The sequence below is a fragment of the Elephas maximus genome, chromosome 12 (assembly GCF_024166365.1).
Source record: "Elephas maximus indicus isolate mEleMax1 chromosome 12, mEleMax1 primary haplotype, whole genome shotgun sequence".
Lineage (NCBI taxonomy): Eukaryota > Metazoa > Chordata > Mammalia > Proboscidea > Elephantidae > Elephas > Elephas maximus.
In genome coordinates, this window is record NC_064830.1 from 84,290,692 (window position 1) to 84,310,233 (window position 19,542).

The window sequence follows — 19,542 nt, forward strand, 5'->3', positions numbered from 1 at the left end:
AAATAAGAAAAACAAAACAAAAATTGTTGTCGTATTTTTTTAAGGTAGGGGCTTTTTTAAGGCCTTTTTCTCTTATCCTAATCAATAAGATAATAACAAGTAGAGAGTCATGGCATTTGTTCTGTTCCCTTGTCTCCTTTTAGGTTTAAGTTACTGAGCCAGGAGGAAGGCGAGTACTTCAATGTGCCAGTGCCACCAGAAGGGAGTGAGGCCAACGAGGAACTGCGGCAGAAATTTGAGGTTAGGTTGTTTTCTTTCTGTATCAATGCGAACCAGTTGAGTCTGCCTCTGTGCTGTTCTTCCTGTTTATGGTGTTTTCTGCCACGGCCTTTCATGACTCTGTGCCTTTGCAGTGCCGTGCCATCCCCCAGAAAACTTCTATTCATCCTTTAAGGTCCCAATTAAGTGTTAACCTGCACTGTGAAGTCATTCCTGAGTCCCTACCCTCATTGAGATTTCAACATGGCCTCTTAAAAGCTTGTTCACCCCCTTAGTTTTGATGGTGGCTTGGACTGGGATGATAACAAGGGTAAAAGAAAAAATAGATTCGTGACATATTGGGGAGACTGAGCCAACTAGGCTTGCTGATAAATTGAATCTATATTTGAATCTATAAGCAGGAGGATGCTGTATTGTTAACAAATGAATTCGTTGTGCTGGTGACTCCATGAAATACCCCATGGGTGGGAGAATAATCCTATCAAATAGATGGACATTGGCTCTGACGTTGGGCTGTAGTGCTGGCTCTGCTTCTACTTCAGATAAACTCCTTCCCTCCTTTGAGGGGGCAAATAAATCCTATTTTCAGCTCTTGAGAATAGCAGGAGTATAGAAACACATCCCAGATTATAAAGAAATTGTTCTGGGGAAAACGGGTTTGAGTACTTTTCATTATATGTATTGAGTGATTTTAAAGTAGTTTTATAAAGGATAAACACATTATTTTGTTCACACAAACTCCATGTACTGAATCTGGTGGGAAATCATCAATTCTAGATAAGCAGTTATAGCCTGCTAACTCTGAAAAATGCATAAACTAGCATAGCTAAAATGAAATAGATTATTATTGTTATTCATCAAACCATCACACGAGTAAATTAAAACAAAATGAAACTAAAAAAAAAAAGACATGACCCTGTAAAATTCTATGAAAAACGGGTCTATGGTGCTCTGAGAGCATGTAATAGGAAAATGTAACCTTGTCTGAGAGCACAGGGAAGGCATCATTGAGAAACAACTGTGGGAGTTAAGCAAGTCAAGAGGGAGAAAGAACATTCCATTCAAAGAGAATAGCATATGCAAAGGCCCTGTGGTGGGGAGTTATAAAGCAACTCTGTGGGACTGAAAGGAGGCCAGTACGGGTAGAGCAGAGAGAGCCAAGGAATGAATTTGAGGGAAGGCTGGAGATGTAGGTGGGGCCAGAGTAGCCAGGCTGTGCTGGCCTTGGCAAGGATTTGGGCATTTATCCTGAGAACCATGTTACTTTCTCCTTCAGATTGCCAGAAATCACACTTCGGTAATCCAGGATCCTTGTCTTGAGCCTGTGTCCTCCACATAGCCTAGAGTACAGTGATGTTTCTGATCCAGTGGGGCCTCCTTTCCTGGGAACAAGTAGAATGAACATGTTGGCCTTGGGTTTCTCAGTCATTCTTTAGTGAACTTAATAACTGAGGGCCATCCCCTTGGAGCCCAGAGGCCTAGATCCCAGTGAGTTAGTTGTTAAAGGGACTCTCCTGCCCAGTAGAGCTGAGAACTGAACACTGCTTGCTATAAATTAGGACAGGAAGGCAACCCTTCCAAAGAACACATTTCATCTCTTTCCACAACTTTCTGATGAAGTGGTGTCCACTTGGTGCTGCGTTTAAAAACGTACTATTGTGGATGAAAAACCAAGGCTAGTATTTTCTCGTATAAAGCGAAGTCTCAGTTTTGCAAAATGATTTCTTCTGTCTTAGGGCAGCTGGGGTGACATTTCAGAACACCGAGGGAAACATTTCCTACATGAACGAGCATTTGTCTGGGCCAGTTACTGGCTTGAAGTAAAGGATTGTTTTATCTTCAGGCCACAAAATGTGTCCCTTTATTTCAAGCAAAGAGCCTGAAAATGCTTGTTTATGCCTGAATTATAATTGCTCCATACTGTAGTTGTTGATTAAAAAAATGTTTCCAACAGACCAAAAATTGTTCTCAGACACACAGAGGAATTTCAGTTGACCTTGAACGTGAGAAATGTAATCCCTGTGCAATAACCAATTAGCACCCGGAATGACTCAGAAATTACTGTCAAGCCTCTTATCTGAAGACATTCTAAGAGAAGGTAAAATTGAGCTGCTGGAATTGGGGTAATAGAATTTCATGGTAGGGTGAGCTTGATGCAGCTGCCACACGTGGTACATGTCAGAATGTCAGCATTGGCTTCATTTGAGGGTGTTCATTTGGACTGTGGGCTTGCTAATGTGCCAGGAAAAGGAAGACTCCTTTTTGGATGGCTCAGGATGTTTTTTTTTTTTTTTTTCAGGATGGGTTTTCTGACAGACTTAGAATTTATTTATTTAACAAAGTGTTTATTATGTGCCATTTGCTATTCTGATTGCTTTACAAATATTAATTCATTTAATTTAATCCTTACAACCCTAAATTGTAGGTACCATTATTATCTGCCCCCGCCTTTTTTTTTTTTAATAGATGAGGAAACTGAGGTTCAGAGAGGCTAAGTAATTTTCCAAGATTCCAAAGCTGGTCATTGTCCTGGTTTTAGTTTCCCAGAGAAAGACTCTAAATATTCAAGTGCAAGTAGTTTATATGGGAGGTGATCCCAAGAAGCACCATAGAGGAGAAGGGAAGTGAGGCAGGGAAGGGAAGAAAGTTGGGAAAGTTTGTGTTAGCAAGCAGGTTATCACTGTGGGCAACTGGCTTCTAGTCTTGGAAGTCTGGGAGTCAGGGTTAAAATACATTTCTAAGAGTTTTCCCCATCAAGAGACAAGGGAACTAGGGGACTATCTATCAGCTTTCCTTCCATCAGTGACTGAGTGGTGCAAACAGTTAACACACTTGGCTCCTAACCCAAAGGTTGGAGGTTCGAGTCCGCCTCTAGGTGCCACAGAAGAAAGGCCTGGTGATCTACATCTGAAAAATCAGCCATTGAAAGCCCTATGGAGGACAGTTCTACTCTGACACATATGGGGTCACCATAAGTCGAAGTCGACTTGACAGCAGCTGGTTTTCCTACTTCCATCAATGGTTGAGGGCTGCTTCCACTGGAATTAACTTGCCAGCATTTTCAATTTGCCCTGCTTGTGGGCTGTACTTGCTCCTGCCACCAGAAAATAAGCCCGCAGGCAGATAGTCACAGGTGTTTGCAATAAGCAGCCCCAGGTGTAGAGAGCTGCGTGCCAGGGGGTCTTGTTGGGACACCAGTGGCTGGGTCTGTGCAGTGTAGTCTGAGGGGTAAGCATGCAGACTCAAGAGCCTGGCCTCCTGGACATGAATCCCAGTTCTGCCACTTCCCTGCTGAGTGACTGTAGATGAGTTACTTCATCTCTGTGAGCTTCTGAGTCCCCATCTATAAAATGGGGATGGTGAAGATTAAGTGAGACAGTGCTTTTAGAACAGGGCCTGGTATGTCATAAGCATTCACATGCCAGGTGCTAGCATTGCTGTGTTGTTATTGTTTTCATTATCATTATCAGCTCCCCATTTGGAATGAATAACGCTCAGAACTTGATCCTTCTGGGTTTGAAAAAGCCTCTCCGTGGTCGGGGAGAATCCATGGGGACTCCTTGCCTACAGGAGTCTTCTGCTTCCACTGCTGAGTAGCTGAGAGTCTCTGTAGTAGCTCCTTGGAGGGTGGCATGGCAGGGGTGTTTAGGCCAGGACAAGTATTAATCATCTGAAGTGAAGCCCTGGAGCCTGGCTGCTGAGGCCCTTCCCTGTCCCCTAATTCTGGCGAGTGGTAGGGCTCTTTGCTTAGAAGTACAATCTCTTTGCTTTCTCTTTGAGCACCAAGTTTCAGGGCTTGGAATTGCAGGCATAAAAAGCCAACTATTAGTGTGTTCCAATTTTTAAAGGACTATACAACCCGCAAGATAAAAGATTGTAAGTTGGGCCTCAATTTAAAAATGTTTACTCTTTCATGGAATATCTGCTAGGCATGAGGCTCCTGGGAAATGGGATAGTTAGAGGAGCATAGGACAGGGTTTTTGTCCTCCAGAGGCTCCTTGTGTAGGGGTCATGAATCCAAGAGCCTTCAGGAGCCAGGCAGATAACAAGAAGGGAGACAAGCTTGGTATAAGACAGCAGGGCATAGTGGGGACTGTGGTAAACTAGGGAGCGTAGGCCCCACCTAAAGGGGAAGCCACTGCTCAGCTCCACACCTTACGGAATGGGACCCAGTGTTGCCGGATAAGCTTTTTCAAAAGGAGCTTGGAATCTAGGCTTATACAGGACATCTAATTTTTTGTTGTTGTTGTTGAGAATATACACAGCAATACTTACCCCAATTCAACAAATTCTACACGTATATTTAAGTGACTTTGATTACATTCATCAAATTGTGGAACCATTCTCATCCTCCTTTTCCAAATTGTTCCTCCACATTAGCATAAACTCACTGCCCACCAAGTTTCCTATCGGATCTTTCAACTTGCTATTGTCAATCTGATTCCATGTAGATAGTTCTTCAAAGAGCACAGTGCTCAAGGCAGACAGTCTTCACTGGTTCAGCTAAACTACTGCTTGGTTTTAAGAAGACTTCTGGGGATATTTTTGCTTTAAGGTTTAAAGATTCTTTTAGGGTAGTAGTTTTGGGGGTTCATTCAGCTTCTATGGCTCCTGAATGTCTAGATTCCATGAGAATTTGAAATTTCTTTTCTGCAGTTCCCCCTTTTGATCAGGATTCTTCTATAGAATCTTTGATCAAAATGTTTCATAATGGTAACTGGGCACCATCCAGTTTTGGTCTCCTGGCAAAGGAGGCAGTTGTTCATGGAGGCAATTAGCCACGTGTTCCATTTCCTTCTCCTATTCCTGACTCTCCCTCTTTCTCTGTTGTTCCAGGTGAATAGAGACCAATAGTTTTAACTTGGATGGCAGCATGCAAGCTTTTAAGACCCCAGGTGCTATGCTGTAAACTAGGAGGTAGAACAAAAGCACTCAACACGATATTAGGCCAATTAACTGAGATGTAGGACACCCGATTTTTAACAGTTGACAACTTATTTAATTATTAAAACAACAAACACAAACACTGTGAAGATCAGGCCAACAGGGCTATTAGAATTCTGCTCTGGATTCTAGAAGGTGAGATGACATACGTATGAGAAAGTCACAAAATCAGACTGGGGTTGAGTAGAGAAAGAGAAGGGAGCTTGCAGGGCTAGGGAATGAAGCTGTTGGCCACTTGCTGCTCCTTGAGAGAGAGAAAAAGCACTTCCTTATCCACAGTTCTCTAAGCAAAGTCAAATAGAGAAATTGGCAAATTGAGCTGCACACTCAGACTTCACTGGGAGGGTCTGCAGAACCGACAGGTGGGATGTAAACCTAACTGGCTGCAATGCTAACTGGGCCCCAGGGACAGTCAGGACTTGGACCTTCACAGGCTGAAGAATGGAGCGCATGAATCTGATGGATCTTGAGCCAAGATTCAGTGGGGTGGGGAGGCAGGAAGGACTGTGTCCATGTCAGGCCAGCCGGGGCAAATCTTGGGAGTGGAGAGCGAGGATTTGAGATTGCAGGAGGACATGGTCCAAGAATACCAATGCAACTTCTGTTCTAGGTTCTCTTCTTATTTGCAGTCTCCCTGATGCTATCATGGAGCCCTAGGGGCGCAGTAGTTAGGAGCTATGGCTGTTAACCTAAAGGTCAGTGGTTCGAATCCACCAGCCACGCCTTAGAAACCCTATGGGGCAGTTCTTCTCTGTCACATATACGGTCACTATGAGTCGGAATCAACTTGACAGCACTGGGTTTATTAAGTAGGAATTGACTCAATGGCAACGGGTTTGGCTTTTTGGCTTTTGATGCTGTCATGGTTTCAACTACCACCTCTATGCCAATAGCTCTCATATCTCTATTTCGAATTCAGATATCTATTCTTAACCCCCAAACCACGTACGCAACTATCTGTTGGGTATTTGCACTTGATTGTCCCAGAGACATTTAAACCACAACATAACTTGCTGTAAAATAACCCAAACGAAACTGACTCATAGCGGCCCTATAGGACAGAGTAAAACTGCCCCATAGGGTTTCCAAGGAGCAACTGGTGGATTCAAACAGCCAACCTTTTGGTTAGCAGCCTAAGCTCTTAACCGCTGTGCCAGCAGGGCTCCTACTATAAAATAGCTTGATGAAATATGTTCATGGCAGCTTGCTTAGTAGCCAAATGCCCATAAACAGGAGAATGGATGAACAGAAACAATGGGTGCTAATCAGCAATAAGAAGGAACAAACTGCTGGCTCATGCCACAGTTCAACATGTTGAATCTCGAGAACATGATGATGAGGGAAAGAAGTCAGACACAAAAGAGCACATACTCAATACTTCCATTTAGATGAAGTTCACGGACAGGCAGAATCGACCTATGGGTGTAAAAACCAGAATAGAGATGGCCTTTGAGGGTGTGGAATTGACTGAGGAGGGGCACGAGAGAACTTTCTGAGAGTGATGGAAATGTTCTCTATCTTAATTGGGGTAGGGGTTAAAAATATAAACAAAAACCAGTTGCTGTTGAGTTGATTCTGACTCATAGTGACCCCGTGTGTGTCAGAGTAGAGCTGCCTCATAGGGTTTTTGGTGGCAGTTTTTTTTGAAGAGATTGCCAGGCCTCTCTTTCAAGGTGCCTTTTGTTGGACTCGTATCTCCACCCTTTGGGTTAGCAGCTTGAGTGCATTAGCTGTTTGCAGCACCCAGGGAGTATGGGCTCCAGGGGTGTATATGTTTGTCGAAATTCACGGAACGGTACACCTAAGATCTGTGCATTTCCTTGTATCTGTCTCAATTTTTAAAACCTTAATTACAAAAAGAGAAAAAATGGGTGTTTTGTCAGCCTTAGTCCCTGAATGGCTACCATGAAACATGAATCCCGTGAGGAAGAAATAAACCTTCCAGTTTTAAGCCACTGTGAAGGGGGAATCTCAACATGTCTGAAATCAAACTCATCATCTTTTCCCATCCTCTTGCCCACACTTCCCAACCTGTTCCTCCTCCAGTTCTCATCTCAGTGAAAAACACCATCCACCCGTTCTCAAGACGGAAACCGGAAGTTATCCTTCATCCCCGATGTCCCGTCTCTGGCATGCAATCCATCACCCAGCCCAATAGTTCTGTCTCCCAAACAGCTCCACTTTGTTCCATCTGTATGGCAGACATAGAGCCCAGGTCCCATCATTTGTCACCTTGATCACACAGTCACTTCCTAATGGTCTCCAACATCACACCCTCCGAATGAGTCTCTTCCCTGTACCCAGAGTGATCTTCTCGATGTAATGGGCCTGCTTAAAACCTTTCAGAAGCTGCCCATCAGCCTTAGAATCAAGTACAAACTTCTTAGTGTGTTTTATAAGGTCCTTCTAAGCTTTACGGCTGTGTCCCGGGCCATGTGTGCCTTGCACTCCATGCTCCAGCCAGAAAAAATTTAAAAAATTAAAAATTAAATTTTTATTTTTTTCTAACCTTTACAGCTGTGTCCTGGGCCATGTGTGCCTTGCACTTCATGCTCCAGCCAGAACCAACAGTGTTTATTTAGTTCCTTAATGTGGAGGGTATTAGTGGTTCAGTGGTAGAATTCTCACCTTCTAGGAGGGAGACCTAGATTCAGTTCCTGGTGCCACCACCCATCTGTCAGTGGAGGCTTGCATGTTGCTAAGATGCTGAATGGATTTCGGTGGAGCTTTAGAGTTTCAAACTAAGACAGACTAGGAAGAAAAGCCTGGTGATCTACTTCTGAAAGTTAGCCAATGAAAACCCTATGGCTTACAATGGTTTGATCTGTTTCATGTAGGGTGGTTAGGGAATGGGGTCTCTTATCAGACATGAGGAAACTCTGGAGAAAGATCACCCCAGGTAAAGGAAACTGCAAATGCAAAGGCACTGAGGCAGGGGTGGGTTTGGTGCATTTAAGGACCAGCAGAGAGGCCAGGATGAAGCAGAGTGAGTGAGATGACAAGGAACAGGAGCAGAAACGGCAGGTTGCCTGTGCCCTTTGGCTTGTGCTCAGGGAGAGCTGGGAAGGTGTGGAGATGTTTGGGCAGAGAGGCTATGTCTTAGTCATCTAGTGCTGCTATGATAGAAGCACCACAAGTGGGTGGCTTCAACAAATGGAAGTTTAGTCCCTCACAGTCTAGGAGACTAGAAGTGTGAATTCAGGGCACTAACGCCAGGGAAAGGCTTTTTCTCTTTTTCTCTCTGTTAGCTCTGGAGAAAGGTCCTGGTCATCAATCTTCCCTTGGTCTAGGAGCTTTTCAAAGGACACGCTCTGCTCCTGGTGCTACTTTCTTGGTGGTATGAGGTTCCCCTGTCTCTCTGCACACTTCTCTCTTTTATATCTCAAAAGAGATTGACTCAAGACACAACCTAATCTTGTAGATTGAGTCCTGCCTCATTAACATAACTTTCTCTAATCCTGCATCATTAACATCATAGAGGTGGGATTTACAACCCATAGGAAAATCCCATCAGATGACAAAATGGTGGACAATCACACAATACTGGGAATCATGACCTAGCCAAGTTGACCCACATTCTTTTTTAATTAATTAATTTAATTTTTTATTGTACTTTAGATAAAGGTTTACAGAACAAACTAGTTTCTCATCAAACAGTACACACATTGTTCTATGACATTGATTAACAACCCCAGGACATTGACACACATTTTGGGGGGACATAATTCAATCCACAACAGGCTCCATGAGCTGACTGTCTCGCTCAGGTCACACAGCTTGTTCCAGGTCAAAGTCAGGAGCTTAACCCAAACTTTTAACCCCACGCTTCTCTTGTTCCCAAAAGTGAGTCCAGGACAAAGTCCGGGTGGTTGCAGGTCTCTTGCTGCTGGCCTCTTCTTCCCTCCACACTCCAAAGCATTTGAGGCGATTTGGAAGCCACCATTCTGCTCACAGCAATGACCCCCTCCCCATTACACTGAGGTGTAACATTTATTCCCATTTATTCAACATGTATTTAGCCAGGAACTATACTTGTTGTCAGAAAAATTGTGATGAATGAGCTATATTCCCTGTCCTTGCAGAGTTTCTAGTCTGTTAGGGGGAGACAAGGGAACAGTTAGCATCCAATATAAAGGGAGAATAAATGGATGAAGGGAACAACTAGGAAGGGTACCTAATCCAGACAGAGAAGATCAAGGAAGGCTTCCCTGAGGAGGTGAAAATGTGAAGCGGGGGTAACTAGGTTGGAGAAGGGGAGAGAACATCCACAAAGCAATAGCAGCAGGTGCAAATGCCCTGAGGTTGGAGGGGGTAGGATATTCAAGGAAATGAAAGGAGAGTGAGGCTGGGGTGCGAGGAGGAAGGACCCAAGTAGTGTGGGGTCGGAGAGGCAGGTAGGCCTTGATCATAATGGGCATATGGGCCAGTGAAAGGACCTAAGTCTTTATCCTAAAAATAATGGGATGCGACTGAAACATTTTAAGCAGGCGGTGCATTGACTGGGTGTGGCAGAGTGCAGATCTCTCTGGCTGCAGCATGAGGCCAGGTGTGGAGGGAGCCAGTGGGTCATCCAGGTGAGAAATGATGGTGCCAGGTGGCATGGGTGGAGATGGAGGGAAGCAGATGAAGTCTAGAGGCAGCTAGGAGGAAAAACTTGACAGTTCCTGGTGATGGATGAGACACAAGGAATAAGAGAGAGATGGGGGGCCAAGATGGCCTCCAGGTTTCTGGCTTGCAGAGTGGATGCACGGCCATACCTTTCACTGACATGGGGTGCGTGAGCTGCTAGAACCACAGCTTGCAGGGTGTACATGTGTCATCCTACAACTGTACCCTCAAACCCTAAAAATGTTTCCTATGTGCTTCCCCCTTCAGAGGGCCAAGATCAATCAGGGGACCAAGACTCCAGAAGAAAAGACAACCAACACCGTATCCAAATTTGACAACAATGGCAACAGGGACCGGATGAAACTGACTGATTTTAACTTCCTGATGGTGCTGGGGAAAGGCAGCTTTGGCAAGGTACAGTATGACTTGGGGGCTGCGCCTGCTCCAGGAGGAACAGCTAACAAGACTGACACATTTTCTGCTCACCTGGGGCTTATGTTCTAGTGGGGGAGATAGTGAAAAGCAGTTTGTCAATGAGTACTGTGTTACAGACAAATGGAGAGGGGACCCACTCAGACTGTTGAGGAGGTGACTTATAAATGGAGACCAGAAGGATGAAAATGAGCCAGCCATGCATTCAAAGAGCTAGGAAAGAATGTTTCAGGCAGAGGGAATAGCAATGCAAAGGTAGAGAGGGGTTTGCTGCATTCTAGGTGCCATCTGAAGATGTTAGGACCAAAATGTCACGAGCACAGGAAGGTAGTAGGTTGTGAGGCTGCAGAGGTGGGTAGAGCCCTGATCATGCAGAACCTTATGAGCTATGATGATGAGCTTGGATTTTATTCAAAGTGCACTGGGGAGCCATTAGAAGTGTTTGAGCAGAGAAGTGACATGATTGAATTTGCCTTTCGGAAAAGATCACTCTGACAGCCAAGAATGGAAACAGTTCCTTTCAAACAGCAGCTCAGTTGAAGGATGATCCTGGGATTTGTAGAGTGATTCTGGATGCTTTTATGGATACCATGAGATACTGTTTTACTGAAGTCGAGATTGTGTTATAAGTATTCCTGACTTGTTTAGTGTTGTTTTGAGTCTTTTAATCCCTTCGTGTACCACAAAGATGTCTAGTATAAATCTCATACCACGGATTCAGGTGTGCAAAAAATATAAATTTCTTTGCCATCCCTGTAGTTTAAGCCAAAAATCTAAGCATTATCCTCGAGTCCCCCTCTTTCTTCGTCCTTCTCCCCACCCCATCCTGACTATGTCCAATCTATCTGCAAATTCTGACAGCTCCTCCTCCAAAGCATGTCGTGAAATCACTTGCTTCTCTCCATCTTCACTAATATAATCCTACCCTAAACCATACTTGTCACCTGGACCGACTCATAGTGACCCTGCATACAACAGAACAAAACACTGCACCATCCTCACAATTGTTTCTATGTTTGAGCCCATTGTTGCAGCCACTGTGTCAATCCATCTCATTGAGGGTCTTCCTCTTTTTCACTGACCCTCTACCTTATCAAGTGTGATGTCCTTTCCAGGGACTGATCCCTCCTGATAACATGTCCAAAGTATGTGAGACAAAGTCTTTCATTCTTGCTTCCAAAGTGCACCCTGGCTGTACCTCTTCCAAGACAGACTTGTTCATTCTCCTGGCTGTGTATTCAATGTTCTTCACCAACACCATTGTAGACTCTCGTCATTGGTTTCCCTGCTTCCCCACTTGTTACCTATAAGCATTTATTTTCTATCTAATGGCCATGGTAATTTTTCAAACAAATAGATCAAAGTGGTCCTGCTTAAAACCCTCCAGTTACTTCCCATTGCCATTAGAAATATTTTAATACTATGTCCGTGGTTTACAACACCCTTAATAAATTAGCCCTTGTCTTCTTTTTTTTTTTTTCCCCCATTCTCTCATCACCCACTGTGCTCTGGCCACAATGACAGATCTTGGGTTTCTAAAATGCACAAAGCTCATTTCCTCCTTAGAGATTTTGTGATGTTTTTCCCCTCAGACCTTGCATGGATGGCCCCTTCTTGTAATTCACATCTCGACTTCAATGTCAGGCCTTTCTTGGCTACCCACTCAAAGTAGCCACTCATGTTTTTCCCACCGTATTTATTTCTGTCATATCACCCATCACTAGGTGAAGCTTCTCTTGTTTGCTTGTTGGTTTGTTCCTCTTCCCCTTCCAAGATCTAAGCTCCACAAGAGTAGGGATCTTCTTTGCTGTGTTCAACACTGTATTTTCAGTACCTATGCATTGAGTTCATTCAGTGCCTAGATTAAATGCATGGATTTTCTCTATCTCAGTGGTTAAGTTCTCTGCTAAGTGAAAGGTCGACGGTTCAAACCCACCAGCTGCTCCATGGGAGAAAGATACTGCAGTCTGCTTCTGTAAATATTACAGTCTTGGAAACTATATGGGGTAGTTCTACTGTCCTGGAGGGTCGCTATGAATTGGAATCAACTATACAGCAACAGGTTTATGGGTGGCAAGGTCATCTGCTAAGATGGAATAAGGGATCAGAGGTGATGCCTGAGGTTTGAAGAGCCTCAGCATAGAATGGGAATAGAGAGTAAGAATGTCCAATAACATTGCTGAGCAGCCCAGTTGTCCATAAGATCAGAGAATGAGCAGTTGGTAACTTTCCTGGTCCACATCATTGTGGCACTTTTTTGAGCAGCTCTGTGTGGCCTGGGTGTGGGTAAGGAGAAGCAGATGGTGGATTTGCACTAAGAATGGAGATCAGCAGAATCAGAGAACCAGAAAATGGTGGTAACAAGAGAGTTAAGGATTCTGGGAAGAGATAATGCTCACTGCACATCTACAGAGGCTGCTTATAATAGATGCTTAATAAAAGTCTTTTGAAGAAATGAATGAAAATGGCATTTAGCCTGGTTTGGGAGAGAAGGCAAAGCAGGAAGAGGGTCATTACCTGGGTGGCAAAGACGGAGTCTAAAGGCTTAAGGTTGAAAAATGTATGGTAAAGTCAAGACATTTAAAATGATGAGAAGAATAGAGGCGTTTTGATTTCAGAGATGGAGCAGTTTCCATGATAACGATGAAGAGAGTGGTCTCCGTGAAGAAGAGAGTCTAATAAACTGAGGCTGTTGGGGAGTTTTTAAAAATTAAATTATCTTTTTAATAAGCAGTATATTCACATGGTTTATAAATCAAAATTATACTCAAAGGATAAACATTGAGAAGTCTTGCTCCCACCCAAGTTCACCTTCTTCTGTGTCCCCTCGCATGTAAACACTTTTTAAAATTTAATTTGCATCTTTTGAGTTTCTCTTTGCTAATATAACATGTACAGGTATGCATTTTTGTTCTTGTCCTTGCTAACCCAAAAGGTAGCATACTGTACACGTGGGTCTGTACCTTTTTGATCACATAACAACATATGTTGGAAAGGTTTTTGACTGAGGAATGGAAATTCCGGAGGGCCTTATGGAAAGGATTAGGGTCAGGGCAGGTAGAGTAGTGTGGGAATGGATCATTGGGGATCGGCGAGGGAATGAGAGAGAATAGATAGTATGTTTCCATGGAAGCAGTTATAATAATTGAGAGTTCTGTCCCAGATTGGGAATGTGGCATCAAATCAATGATAGATGAAAACAACAGCATGTCATAAAAGCAAAATAGAATAACAAAACCCTCTATGATCCTTTAAAAAGTATTGTCATCCTTTGCAACTCCAGTTTTGCCAAGCATAGTTTTAAATTAATATGGTTTTATATTCAAATGTCTGCTTTTAAGATGTTATGTTCTTGTTAGGTACATAGATCAGTTCCTTTAGAAGAAACTGGCAGTAGTGATTGCTACCTGCCCCTGGAGATGAAGGAGGGCAGCCTTTGAGGTAGAGCTGTTTACGCTTCCATCCCCCAGGTCCCCGGTATCAGATCTGGCACAGAAAAACATGCTCTTAAGCACTGTCATAATTTGTGGAGCGACTAGGGAGTGACACAAGCATTTTACTAAGACCTGTGAAAAGCAAACAAGGGAGAAAGCAGGTGCAAAGAACATTGCATTGCAAATGAGTAAGCCCTGTTTGAAAAACTGAAAGAACAATTTGGGGAGTTTGCCTTCCTGAAGAGGTGAGCCTTTACCTGGAAGGGGTTTCTTACCAGAGCAGGGCCTGTTGGCACATCTGACTCACTCTGGAGAAAGATGCCTTCTAGAAATTTTACAGATCATTCAACTATATTATTCATTTATTATTTAATGCTACTTTTTATAATTTTATCCTTTACCGTCGGTTTTCTATGATCCTTGAACCTTTTGACGTCAGCGTGGCCAGCCGCTACCCAGAGTTTAACCTCTGTGGTTTGTGAAGTGATTACTGCAGTTAATATTAAATGCTCCAGATTCTATAAATTGGACACATACGTACTATCTTGACTGATGATAGAAGTGGATCTTATAAAGTAAACATAGCAAGTACCTGATAAAGTATATACACAGCATAAATACAACTTTTTTTTAATTGTAATATTTGTGTTACAGGTGAAAGTTTACATAGCAAATTAGGTTCCCATTTAATAATCTTTAAACATGTTGTTCCTGACATTCGTTACATTCTTCATAATGTGTTATCATTCTCATTATTTCCATTCTGTTTTTCCTGTTTCCATTAATCTAGCTTCCCCGCTCCCCTACCCCCCTTCTCATCTTTGCTTTAGGATAAATGTTAACTGTTAGGTCTCATATAGATGATTTTTTAAAGGAGCACAGTACTTAGAGTTGATATTGTTTATTTAATAAGCCAATCTGTTATTTAGCTGAAAGGTGACCTCTGGGTGTGGTTCAGTATGAAGTTTAAAGTCTATCTCAGGGCTTCCTCTAGTCTCTACCGGTTCAATAAGTCTGGTGTTTTTTAAGAACTTGAGTTTTGTTCTATGTTTTTCTCCCATTCTATCTGGGGACCATCTATTGTGTCCCTGTTGAGAATGCTTGCAGTAGTAGCCGGGCACCATCTAGTTCTTCTCGTCCCAGGATAGATGAGGCCGTGGCTCATGTAGGGTGTTAGTCCTGTAGACTCGTTTCTTCTTTGAGTCTTTGGTTTCTTTCTTTCTCTTTTGCTCCAGATGAGACCAATAGTTGTACCTTAGATAGTAAATATAACCCTTTACATTATAAACTTGATTCCCTAATCCTAATGTGCTGCTAAAATAAACATCCATTAAACAATTAATTAATACCGATACTGCTTGCCTTCCAAGACATCAGATGTGCTTATGGTAATGATATGGATGATTCAAGTCTTTTAAAGGAGCTAAGCTGGAAACCCTGGTGGTGTAGTGATTAAGTGCTATGGCTGCTAACCAAAAGATCGGCGGTTCAAATCTGCTAGGCGCTCCTTGGAAACTCTATAGGGCAGTTCTACTCTGTCCTGTAGGGTCGCTATGAGTCGGAATCGACTTGACAGCTCTGGGTTTGGTTCGGTTTTTTAAGCTGGAAAGTTTGAATGGAGGCTTTCTTATCCATACACACTCCTGACTCCTGCTTGTGGGAGGGTAAAGTGCTATAGGGGGCTGGGGAGTGAGGAGCAGCTGGTGTGCAGTGATGGACATAGATCTAATAAAAAGAAGCTCAAACTCAACACCACAAAACATATGTAAAAGGATATTTACTGGAATATGATCGATAATAGGAAAAAAAAAAGAAATAGTGCAAAGGGTAAATAAATGGTGGTGTATCCATGCTACATTCAAAGGAATGAGGTCTGTCTGTCTGTCTATCTATCATCTCTCTCTCTCTCTCTCTCTCTCTCTCTCTCTATCTATCTATCTATCTATCTATCTATCTATCTATCTATCTATCTATCTATCTATCTATCTATCTATCTATCTATCTATCTATCTATCTATCTATCTATCTAATCATCTATCATCTATCTACCTATCTCTGTCTACCTATCTACCTATGTACCTACCTACCTATCTATCTAATCTATCTACCTACTCTACCCACCTACCTACCCATCCATCTATCTATCATGGACAGACGTCCATGACATGTTATCAAGTAAAGGTAAAAGCAAATCAGAGAATATTATGGCTAATAATATAAAGTATACTGTATATAGAATAATTCCCTTTATATGATGCACTCATGGTCCCATTTCTCACTGAGCTTTTTTTCTCCAATATTTTATTGTGAAAATTAAAAAAAAAATACTGAAATGTTGAAAGAATTGGGTAATGAACATCTATAATACACACCACCTAGATTCTACAATTAACAGTTGACTGTATTCACTTCACCACATCTCTCTCCATCCCTCCATCCATCCATGTCAAAACAAGTTGCAGACATCTCTTCACTCTACCCTTAAACTCTTCAGCATGCATGTCATTAACCAGAATTATTTGCTTACCATATTTTTAAAGTAAAATTTACATACAACAAAATGCACAAACCCTAAGTGTATGACTCTATGAATTTTGAAGACTGCCAATTTTTAAAACGTAGTGGGGAAACAGAAACCCTGGTGGTGTAGTGGTTAAGTGCTATGGCTGCTAACCAAAAGTTTGGCAGTTTGACTCCATCAGGCACTCCTTGGAAACTCTATGGGGCAGTTCTACTCTGTCCTGTAGGGTTACTATGAATCGGAATTGACCCGACGGCAGAGGTTTTTTTTTTTTTTTTTTTGGTTGGGGGGGTGGTTAGTGGAGAAACAGACATGAGCAACAAAAAGAAATCACACTAACAGATGTAAAAAATGCAACCGTGGCGATCATCGTGTGCTCTGAGAGCCTGTGTAAGTAGGGTTTGCCCAGTTGAAGCCAGGAAAGGCTGCCAGGAGAAAGTAGCTCACAAGCGCTATAGCTGAGGGATGAGTAGAGCTGACTAGGCAAGGAGGGGAGGGAGTAAGTGAAAATCTCAGAATAAGCGTCCTCCTTTCTGCCCTACCCCCATACTAGGTTTGATCCATCTGTATGCCAGTCAGGGTCTCGGACTCCTATTATTAGTTACGATGATTTTCATTCAAGAAACTGTCCAAAGTGGGTGTTTCTGGTCCCACTCACTCTCTCCACATGGTGATGAAGGGACCCAGGTTCCTTCTGCCTTATATGGCTTTATTAATCCCTGCGGACTTGCTTTCATCTGTATTCAGAGGGCAGGGGGGAAAGAATATGGAGGAGGCACAAGCTGCTTCTTCAGAGTCTTGGTTTGAAAGTGGCAGCCGTTGCTTCTGCTCACACTCTGTTAGAGAAAACTTGGTCACATGGCTGCACCTTGGTGCAAAGGAGGCTGGGAGACAATTTTGGTTGATAGTTAGTGGTCTCAGCCACATTCCCTATTGCTCAGCTATGGTTTTTATGATGACTCCAAAGACCTTCTGATGTTTCCCTTTAGCTCTTCCAATTTATTCCCCCCACTTCAATAAAAACTTCAGGCTCCTCTCCTCTGTAACATTTTCTTATGTTCAAATCATGGAACATGCCAGGTGTTAGTGCTGCCTTCCCTGAAACATAGCATAAGCCAGAAATAAATCAAGTAGGAAGAAGCCAGCAGCTTATGAAATTAAAAGAAAAAAGTGGGAAGTTGTTAGAAATGGAGTTCCCAGGTATTACATTGGTCTCTTCAGAAGTCCCATCCAGTTCTGTTGCTCTATATGAGCTACGGTAATCAAAAACCAGAAGCAGAGAGTGAGAGGCCAAACCTTGAAGCCTGCTCTTCCAGTGCTTGACATTCCTAGAATAATGCCCAAGAGGTTGATGACATTAAATCCATGGGTGTCACCAAGGAGACCATTAAGGGTTAGGCAGTGGCTTCTCCCACAAAATACCTCCGGAGATTTGTGTGTCCCTCTCCCAGTTGTTGATGTCAACTGCTGTAGCTCAAAATTGAGAAGGTACGACAGGACTGATTTTAGTGTCAGCCAAATTTCCCAAATATTAGTCATTCACGGACCTGCTTTAATCTTATTTATTTATTTTGGCATATATATATTGCCTCCTTTATGCTATCATACATTTTTTCTTTAAATTGATTGTAAATTGACTTTCTTTTCTTCTTAGCATCACCCTAAACTATAATTTATGTGAAACCACAGGCTTGACGGGCTAGTTATATATTTAGTATTTTAACATGTTTTAGGAGAATTTATTGAAAGAAAAACAATTTTGCCCCGTAGTGCCGATGGTACCAGTACCAGGTTTTGTGAAAAACTGTCCTAATAACTTGTATTTCTAAGAATATAAAGTCTTTTGCTGTATTTTTTGTGTATATCTGGAAGGTAAAGGAAGTCTCTGATCTTCCCTCCCTCTCCATCATATCTTTTTCTTTCTTTCTTTCTTTTAATATTTTATTTTTTTGTTGTTGAAAGCATACACAGCACAACACACACCAACTCAACTATTTCTGCATATACAATTCAGTGACATTGATTGCATTCTTCAAGTTGTACAGCCATTCTCCCCCTCCATTTCTAAATTGTTCTCCCCCATCCTGAACTTCACCATAATTCTTTTCTCCAGGTAAGGAGCATGCTCAACATTTCCTGTATCCTTAAAAATCCTTCCTGTGATCTCGACTCTCTCCAGAGCATCAAACTGCTCTTTTGAGATTTGCTGCCTCCACTTCTTCACCACCCACCCATTCCTTATCCTTTGGCATTGTACCTCCTTTCCTTAGCAGCTTGCTGAAACAGCAGTCTCCCAGGTTACCCATGATCTCCTCACTCATAGCTCTCCAGACCTGAGCACAAGGCTGGTGGCTTGCTTTTGACAGCAGAAGGCAGGCATGAGGTGAAGGCAATTGGGACTAATGTCGGGATGCATTTACCAAACTGGGGAGACGTCATCACTTTTATAATAACTGTCTAATGGGGAAGTTTGATAATGATTCGTTCATTCAGAAGTATTCATTGAGCACCTACTATGTGCCAAGCACTTTTCTAGGTGGAGAAGAAACAGCTGTGAACAAACAGACAAAAATACCTGCCCTCGTGCCACTTATATCTTAGAGGTGAGGATGATGGTGATGATGATAACACCACCAGACATTTTTGAGTCCTTACTATGTTTCAGGCTCTTGTTATAAGTGCTTTACATGTATCAGCATCACTATGATCTTGGTACTCTCTCTCCATTTTACAGATGAGGAACATGAGATGCAGAAAGTGGAAATAACTAGTTCAAAGTCGTACAGCTAGTAAGTGACATTGAATAGTGTAGGCTTGAATCAGATCTCTATGATCCTGGACTCTTAGTTGCTAGACATTTATCACTGGCATCTCTAGTCTAAACAGTGGTCACCTTGAGTGTCACAAACATAATCCAGGAAGTTAACCATTTTCCCTCTCATTTCTCTCATTTTTCCATCTAAGTAGTGAGCAGTTTGCTTGCCTTGTTTTTACTGTAAACCTCTGCCATTAGACAACCTGCAAACCCGTATTGGGCTCCAGATTTTCTGTTCTCCCTTGTTGCTCTGTGCCTGCCAGTGGGCTCCAGGCTTTTTGTTCTTTCTCCTGGCTCTGTGCGTGCCAGGAACCTGTCACTATGCACATGCTCATGGGAGGTGTGCATTGTCTGCAGAGGTTCCTGAGCAGACCTGTGAGAATGGACTTCACTTCTCCAGCCACTGTCCTTCTCATCTCCTCCATGAGCTCCAGCCTTGTGGGGTCCTCCAAGCCCTGGAAGCTTCTCCACTGTGGGTGGTACCTCCTCAGCTGGTTCCATTTCAATCCTCAAGCTCCGTTTCTTCTCTCACCGACTGTACCCTATATCCCTACCCACTTCAATCCCCA

At 42.8% G+C, this 19,542-nt stretch overlaps 1 protein-coding gene across 2 annotated transcripts in view; it reads left to right on the plus strand.

Annotated features, from left to right (window-relative positions):
* Positions 1-19,542, plus strand: part of PRKCB (protein kinase C beta) — a 390,245-nt gene that overhangs the window by 271,064 nt on the left and 99,639 nt on the right. For both annotated transcript variants that reach the window (XM_049904226.1, XM_049904224.1), the window contains exons 8-9: positions 144-240; positions 10,039-10,185. In XM_049904226.1, the coding sequence (XP_049760183.1) occupies positions 144-240; positions 10,039-10,185 (244 nt within the window). The remainder of the gene's footprint in view (positions 1-143; positions 241-10,038; positions 10,186-19,542) is intronic.